General features: G+C 42.3%; 1 protein-coding gene across 6 annotated transcripts in view; it reads left to right on the plus strand.

Annotated features, from left to right (window-relative positions):
• The window catches only part of PUS10 (pseudouridylate synthase 10), a 68,560-nt gene that overhangs the window by 35,411 nt on the left and 24,083 nt on the right, over nucleotides 1–9,066 (plus strand). For all 6 annotated transcript variants that reach the window (XM_019516634.1, XM_019516633.1, XM_019516631.1 and 3 more), the window contains 3 exons: nucleotides 1,637–1,748; nucleotides 3,295–3,356; nucleotides 6,243–6,288. In XM_019516634.1, the coding sequence (XP_019372179.1) occupies nucleotides 1,637–1,748; nucleotides 3,295–3,356; nucleotides 6,243–6,288 (220 nt within the window). The remainder of the gene's footprint in view (nucleotides 1–1,636; nucleotides 1,749–3,294; nucleotides 3,357–6,242; nucleotides 6,289–9,066) is intronic.

Consider the following 9,066-nt stretch of genomic DNA (forward strand, 5'->3'; position numbering starts at 1 on the left):
TGGTTCCAGATCCTAGCTGCCCTGACCGTGAAGTAGCGCCTCCTGATATCTAGCCTAAATCTACCCTCTGCCAGCTTGTGACTGTTATTTCTTGTCACTCCTGGGAGTGCTTGGGGGAACAGGGACTCCCCCAATGCCTGCTGGTCCCCTCTGACTAGTTTGTAACAGTCCACAGTTTGTAGTTTGTAGATCCCCCTCAGCCTTCTCTTGTGGAGGCTGAATAGGTTCAGGTCCCGTAGCCTCTCCTCGTAGCGCCTGCCCTGCTGCCCCCAATCATGTGAGTGGCCCTCCTCTGGACCCTCTCCATGTTGTCCACATCCCTCCTGAAGTGCGGCACCCAGAACTGGATGCAGTACTCCAGCTGCGGCCTGACCAGTGCCGCATAGAGGGGGAGGATCACTTCCTTGGACCTGCTCAAGATGCATCTATGGATGCATGATAGGGTGCGGTTGGCCTTCCTGACTGCATCCTCACACTGCCGGCCCATGTTCATCTTGGCATCAATGATGACTCCAAGATCCTTTTCTGCCTCTGGACTGACAAGAAGGGAGTTCCCCAGCCTGTAGGTATGGTGCTGGTTCTTCCTCCCCAGGTGCATCACCTTGCACTTGTCGGTGTTGAATCCCATCCTATTCTCATCCGCCCACCCCTGTAACCTGTCTAGGTCTGATTGTAGCCTTTTCCTTCCTTCTAGCATGCCCACATCCCCCCACATCTTAGTGTCATCAGCAGATTTGATACTTCTCCTGCCCTTCAGTATTTGGGGTACCACCAATACTGCAATAACTCAGTTTAAGTAGATGCCATGTGTCTCCATTGGGGGATTAGCTGCACCTTTGTCTCTCCGCATGCATTCCCTTAGGTAGAGCCATAGGATTCTCCCATTCTTGGACTAGGCCCTAGGTTAAATTAATTTGGTGCTTCAGATCATTGGTGAATTGTGAAGACAGATTAGCTGGAAGAATAAGGGTAAAGAGAGAATCTTAGAGCAATGGATCCTGAGTTCAAACTTCATTCTGCTGCCAAAGGGGAAAACTTTAGAGCACAATGTCTACAAACATGTCCCCAACCTACCGAGGGCCTTCTCCGTAGTGAGATGGGGCCATGGAGAAGGGCTGCAGCATGGGAAAGGGCAACATCTTCAGTTCATCAGCATGGGCCTGTTGATATGAGAGTCTGTTTTCCTGACCATCCCCTTCACACTTATTCTGCCCTCTGAAGGGGAGATAGTCCTGGTTTTGGTGAAAGAAGCATTGTCAAATTAGGACGAAATAAGCGGTTTACCTTGGTTAAACTCAGGAAAGTAGGATCTTAAGTTAATAGGTTGAGCAGTGTATCTTATGCACCTTGAAGTGCTTACTCAGAAGCTTTTTGTCTGGGGCATTGTTTTGCCTTCCTATTTCCCCTAACACCTCTGTTAATTTAACCCAATATAAACATCTTTTGCAACACTATTAATAAATTACACTGCATTCCCGTGTCCTTCACACTTTCTTTGGTATGCTTAAGGGTTTTGTTCTTTTTATACCCAGGTTTTTTGCTAGTGATTGGTTATTTGTGCTTAACCTGAAGTGTTGCAAGTCCAGTTGTTTCTAACTGATTCCTATGCAAGTTATTTTGTTTGTTTGTGATTCAGAAAACAGGGACTTTCACTGGCAAAAGATGACATTGTTCAGCTGAAAGAAGCATACAAATGGATTATTCATCCCCTGTTCTCTGAGGAGCTGGGTGTTCCTGCTGATGGAAAGGTGGAGTATGAGTAATCCAGTAGTATTGTTTTCCTTAGTTTGTGTAACGTCTGCTCCTAATGTGGATGGAGTCTGGTTAGAGATGGAGAAGTCTCACCGGTCTTATCTTCACTAGGAAAAAGGTGCTTGGGGTTAACCAAATCTAAGTACTATAGGTTCACATACCTCATAACTTCTGTAGGCAAAGCTTGTTGGGTATATTGGTTTCCTTGAACTCCTCTGTTATACTCCAAAAGCTGGCTGGGTGCCACCCTTCCTGCTGTTTCTATTTATGGGGCTCTCTGTACAGCAGCTATCAGTCTGTCTTGGGAAGGAATCCCCATTTTCCAGCATGCCAAGGGTTCCAGTTTTTGGGTGGAGAAAGAAGTAATTTGAGGGGTCAACATATTAAATTTTGTTGGGAGCATGAGCACTGTTAATATGATCAAACCAGTTGTTCTGTCTGCAGACAGTTTTTCAGCTGTGGTTTTGCTAAACGGACAGCAGTAGCTCCACATATCCTCTATTTCTCCCAGAATCAGTAAGATTATAGTCACTGATCCCAAGAATATTCCCTGAAGTGAACCAATCGGATGCAACATTTACAAGTTATCATGCTTTGTCCATATAGATAAACACAGTAATGCCATCAAGTTGAGTATATGAGCATCACAGGTGGGAATACAAATCTTCAGGAAAACCAAATAATCTGCATAGCTTCTCCTCACACCCCCTCACATACCACCAGTCTCATCCCCCCCACACACTCTAACTGGAACTGGTAACTCACATGAAACTACAGTCCTAAATAGGGGCAGACTACTTCTCTTTTCCTTCATGGATGGAGAACCTCTCTGTTCTACTGAAGGAAACTTAAAGAAACACCTTTCTTAAAATATAAGACAGCAAAAGCATTACAGTCCACAGACACTAAACTACTCCAAGAAGTATTGTAGTGTAACTTTTTTAGTCCCATATATTTCCAGAGCACTTAAATATTAGCCAATCTTCTCAACAGCCCTCTTGAGGTATGTTGGTATCTGAATAACAGAGGTAATGAGCCGTATTTGCCCAAGGGCAAAGAGGGAATTGGGGGTGGAATTGTGATTACTCTGGAGTTCCTGGCACTGTTGTCTGCCTGCTAGGCTGCAGCGCCTTTGCCTCAAAGGCATCCAGTCACTGCAAACTAAATCCCTGAATAAACTTTTCATAAAAATGACTGGGATGGAATTTTTCCATGATTTGTTAAGCTTAGTGACCATAATAGGTAGTTACTGTCTCTGACTTGGTTCTCCTGTGTGCAAAATGGGACTGATGCCTGTTTGAGACTCCAGTTAGTGATGCCTGTAAAGTAGTTATAAGGTCTTTAGGTCCTCTAGAAATATAAAATGTTGTCATGATGTAGGGCTGAAATAGCTTCTCAGTGACCCATTTAACAGTTTCCCATTTCAGTTGCATCATATTCTTCCTCTCCTCCCTTCCTGCTGTTTCCCTATATTTCAGTAAGTTTTTGTGAAAGAAGTTGCTGCAGATTCGGCTGACAGATTATCTTTCTTTTTTGACTTAGAGCTTGTTCGATGTAAGTGTGGTCTTTGCTCACCCAGAAACAGATGAGGATTGCCATTTCCTGTAAGTTGCAATGTAAACAACAAGATCTGTATCTTACTATTGTGCAACTTCTTTGGTTTTCATTTGCTGATATACACTGACTACAGCATATATGGTATTTGTAGACTAGAGATGAGTCTGAATGCAGACCTCAGATCCTGGATGAGCTGCAAAGCTGAAGTTTACGGTATTTCTAAATCTGAGCACCAAATACCCCAACATTTTGGAAGGTGTGGATTTAGATGGCAAACGTTACTATTCAGGGTTGCGTGATTCTAGAAATTTGATTTGAGCCACTGAAGAGAGAAAGTTTGGATCAAGTTTAAATAGTAAAAATTACCTCAGATTTTAAAGGCCTTCATCTGATTTCACTGTATGTGCTAATAGTTACACTGATACTGATGGATATCAAATCTGAGCAGAAACGAGCCTCATCATATGGTTTTCTGATCAGGACATGGGGAGGCAGCATGTTGTCCCCACAAGACATTAGAGCATACTTCTCTAGTCTTCCTGTCATTTCGCCTCCTTTCCCTTGGCTCTTACTTCCTCGGCTCAAATGCCCGGTTCACAGACCTGTTGCTGCCTGGCTGCCACATCCCTCACAAGTCTCTCACACAACTGACAGGACTTGATGTTAGGTGACCTGGATGGGGAAGGGGGGCATTCAAGATGGAATCAGTTCCTTTATTGCCCTGGCTACTCAGGTTCCTCAAACCTGGGGAGGACAGGGATAGTCTGCAATTCTAGATGTTGGCAGCTGGAGTTGAGCCAAAAATTTGAAGCATGTGGGGACCACCACAGGGCTTCTCTCACCCCTTTGTTCTGATTCTGTGCTTGCTCTTACCTCTTGCTTCACACAGATTCACAGAAGTTTAGGGCTGGAAGGGACCTTGTGAGATCGTCGGTTCCAGTCCCCCTTCCTCCCCACCTTGACGTGGCCTTCATTTGAAAGTGGTACCACAGGGCAATTTAGCATGCTTAGCATTACACTGCTATTGAGTGGGTGGCGGAGGAGAAGGTAGTACAGAAGCTCTTCGTTTCTTTACTCCTACCTTCCTTTTTGCAGCAGAGTGGGGTCTGAGTACAGGAAGTGGAACCCTGTAGCACTTGCTTTGTCTTTGCACTTATGGTAGAGAACATTGGGAAAGCTTTAGTTAATACATTGGTGTGCACAGTTTCCAATAACTCATGGAACTTTCTTACATAATTCTCCGGGCATTAGAGGGTTCTGCACTATGAATGGCTGTGCATACCTTCTGGTGCATTTTAGGTTATTTCTGTATGACTGTGTTAAAACTGATATCCTGATAATCAGGGTTTGAAAACTGATGGTGACTTTTGTGGTAGGAAAGTGCAGTATTTGGCACATAATGAATGCTTTCACCTAAACAGCACCTGTGGGTGGGTTTCATTTATTTTGGGGGGGAGGAGAGGAACTAGTAAAATAATTGTTTTCTTGAGCTGTCTTCTTGGGCATGGAAGTTGCCATCCTGACCCTTTCTGAGTGGAGTTTCATGTGTGGCAACAATAGTCTGTCACCTCTCACATTGCTCCTGCAGAGGATGTGTGAAAAGTAATGTTCGGTTTCAAGTGGAACATTAAACCTGTTCTTGTTAATTTATGTTTGGAGATTTAGCTTAAAATAAGAGTGATATTTATATTCTGGAAAAAGAGACACAGTCTATCGCAAACAACCTTGTTTGTCTCAGCTTCTCTGTGTAGAAACTATAGGTCTGCAGTTACTACCTGTTCCTTTTTAACTGGAGGAAATTGTAGAGGTGCTATTGTCCCTTTAACCAACAGACCACCCACAATAAATGAAAACTATATTGTGGCAAGAAATAATTGTTGTTTAACTCTGTCAGAAGAGGCTAAGAACAGCTGGTACATTTGTCCCAGGACTAGTGCCTGTGTTTGTCCTGGAACAAAAGTTGCAAGATTGGTGTGAGGACACATCCTCCTTCCAGTTAGGCTATAGTGAGCTGCTGAATGCACTGCCACTTCTCTGCTGTTGATTCAATGATACAGTCCCAGGACAACTGTTCAGAGGCTCTTTGCAGTATCATGGGACAAACCTTTGTATCCTGGGAACGTTTTTAGGGTTTCTTCTGGGACAACAAGCATGAACATCTGGCTGTGCTTTGTCCCCAGAAAAAATGGTTTCTCCCAAGACAAATGCAGCATCTGTTTGTAGCCAAATATCCACTGATAGGAATGGCAGCTTCCTTTATAAACACCTAATACCCAGGAAAGGCTCTGAGGCTAAAGGTTTTACTGATTAATTTTCACTTTTGTGAAGCAAAAGATAGTTACCTTTGAAGAGTTTCAGAGACAGAAAACAGTCTCTGATGTTACCTTTTCTGCATTAGTTTGAGCTTTCCTGTTTAGAAATATCCTCTTGAATCTGTCTCCAGAGGGGCACCGGGGCATACCCAGTCAGGAGGGTATATTGATGAGAAACAGGAGAAGGAGCAATGTGTAAATTTAGACATTCTAGTTCATTTGGCAAAGGAGCTGACAGTCATCCTTGGTTGACCATCTTGGAGAAAAGGTCACAGGCTGAAATGATCTTTGTAGGCTGAATGCTCTACCCTTTTCCTCATACTCAAAGTTGAGGCATATACTGATGGTGGTACCAGTAGCAGGTTTTGCATAGCTACTGTCCATATTGCACTTGTTCTATGAATAAAAAGAGAAGTTCAGTCAGAAAGTTGAAAACACTGCCACCTCTTGCCATTAGTTTAAAACAAGACTGCGAAATAAAACAACGCTTGCCCAAGGCTGTAGAGTGATAGAGTAAAATATGTGGAGCATTTCTGCTAGAGGTTAAGTCTTGTCCTTACTGTTTTTATTATGATAGTATTTTACTTAAGCATTTCAGTTGATTTTCATTTTTGTATTTAGAGCCACGGCACATCCAGATTGTTTCAAGCCAGCAAAGAAGAAACAGGTAGGAGTTCTGTGGTCATCCTTTCTCTCCAGGGTGTATAATTCTAATGTCAGTGGCAAGAAAAAAACACTTTTGGGAACTTCAGTCCTTACCTTAATGTCTGCTTACTTTTCTTCTCCAAAAATACCTTCACTCCATTTGTTTGCCTCTGTTTTTATTGATACAACTTTGCTTCTGTTCTGAAAAGTTGTATGTTTTCCTGAGTTCATCTGTTCCCCAGACCTTCAGAAAGAAAGCTTTCCCTGAATTCTGATATAGTCCTGTTGGTTTAGGATAAGACAATATAAGAGTGCCTCTGATTTCTTTTGATTGTTTCTCCCATTTAAGAGGCACACCTCGTAGATTTGCCTCTTAGCAGCTTAATGAGCTAAAGCTGTCTGGTCTTCTCAGGTCTGGAGCCTTTCAGGGACTAGCTTATTCCTTAATGCTCTAAGAAGTGGTTAACTTCTGGCTGATTCACACAATGGAGGCATCCACAATTACTTTATTCTATTTAATTAAGTTATGTGATAAAATGGTATTTTCACCAAGTGTTCCTCTTTATGGCAAACTATTTCATTAAGAGGGGAGTAATACTTAGCAGTGTCAACTTCTCTCAATTACTTTTGCTCTGTTTATTTATATTGCATTATAATAGTGGTTCTCAACATTTTTAGATTCGAGGCACCCCTCAAAAGGCTCAGAGCACCCCTCAGAAGATGCCAGCCCTGAGTTTTCACTCAATTTTTGACTAGAGGAAAAATAGTAGAACAATCCTTCTGTTGCTAAGAACACAGAAAGACCACAACAGGTCTGAATGATTTTGGCACTATGGATTCCTATTTGACATCTCTGGGTTTATCTTGTCAATCATGTTTGCACCCGTAATAGAGCTAACCTAACAGTGTTAACATTATGTGGCACCCTTGAAAGGATCCCAATGCACCCTGGTTGAGAATCACTGCAGTTGAGATATAGACAAATGGGTTTGGGTCTAACCAAGGATTCAAGCCGTATACATATATGGCATAAAGCACTCTGTGGGCATGTCTACACGACACGTTTACTGAACAGTAGACTAATTAGCTGTCCAATAAACATCTCGGTGTCCACACGTGCACCCCTACTAGACTAGTTTTTTCTTCCACTGCAGGATAGTACTTGTATTTACAAGTAATCTTCCACTTCCTCTTTTCTCTATCATACAGCAAAACTGCACAGATTTCACTGAGTTTATGGAGTTCTGTGCCTGCTAGAGGCAGGAGTTGCTTTTTAGTCTCCTGTGACTAGGTTTCAGCTCAGCATTTAGGAGATGCAGGAATTGACTCAGTCTGGGTGCTCCTTTCCAAAGCCTTTGTGGAAATCCCTTCTTTGCAAAGGTCTACTGGCCTGTTCGTAGTGCCTGAAGTCAGTTTTTTTTCAGCGTGTCAAAAATTGTCTTTCAAGACTTCCAAGGTAAAGGGCATTTCAAATGAAATAGAAACTTTTGTGGAAAAAAATTAAGGCTGTTGGCAACCAAAACTTTTTTTCAACTGAAACATGAAAAATTCTTAAGGAAAACTTAGACAAGAAAAGAAAAGGACTAGTCAAAATCCTTCACAGGAAAAATAATCCATTCTCATAATAGTTGTATTTGTGTAGCAAAATGCAAAGGACATAATTCTCTGTGACCTATAGCTTTTAAATGCCATTTAAAGCTTGCTTAAGAGCCTGTTTTGGAGTTGGAAATCAAGTAAAAACTGTCTATTTAGTGGAAACATATTTATCAGTGTTTCCTATAGACGAGCCACCTGTTCTATTCTGTAGGATTTCCACAGTACTTGGGATAGTCCACAGTGGTGCATTATGGTCATCACAGTGGATTTGACAGCATGACACAGGCAAAGCCTAAAAATTAAGGGAAAGGTTAACTTTTAGTTAGATATTTTGGGTACCAGCACAGCCTAGTAGACAGAGCATTAGATTGGGACTCAGGACACTTGCCTTCTGGTCTGTCTAGTCCCTTGTCTGCTGAGTAATGTTGGGAAAGTCTCTCACACTCCTACTTTGTACCTCAGTTTCTTTCTCTGTAATATAGGAATAATGATACTGACCACCTTAGTCCAGTGCTTTGACAAGTACAGCTTAAGAGCTAGGTATCATCACTGTTTTATGTGCCAACAGAGAGCTAGATACTTACTTTGGGGTGTGCACATTGGTACATAAACAGACTGCTTCTTTGCAGCCAGAAAGAGGGAAATTTATCCCATATTTATGTGGGACTTAAATTTGGAGATCTTAGGCTTTTACATGATAGGCTTTTACATTTATGAAGTACAGTTGCTTCAGGTATTCATGTGGGCCTCATCACTGCAATATCTGAGCACCTGCCAATTTTTAACATGTTCATCTTCACCCTTTTGACATAGGGGAGTGCTTTGTTTCTCATTTTATACATAAGGAACAGAGACAGAGAGACATAGAACTTAAATAAAGGTATAGGAGTCTCACTTTCAGCACCTCCTTTTTAGATCTTGGCCTGAACCCTGTAACTCTTACCAGCCTCTGTTTTTGCTGTTACACCCATCAGTCTGTCATATCTTTGGGAGTGAATCAGCTGGTGGAGATTTACCCTCAGGTGATGGAGGGGTGGAACCCTCCAAGGTGAACCTTCTGAGGGTCTGAAGTAGAAGTCTTAAAAGCACATAAGTGATCTGAAGAGCTCAAGTCCCATTGAAAGTCGTTGAGAATTAGGTGCTTTTGACGGTCCTACCCCAGATTTATGAGAGAGGAACATATATGCTAAGGAAGAAAATTCTG

Source organism: Gavialis gangeticus, unplaced genomic scaffold (assembly GCF_001723915.1).
Source record: "Gavialis gangeticus isolate Ggan-Ray unplaced genomic scaffold, GavGan_comp1, whole genome shotgun sequence".
Taxonomy (NCBI): domain Eukaryota; kingdom Metazoa; phylum Chordata; order Crocodylia; family Gavialidae; genus Gavialis; species Gavialis gangeticus.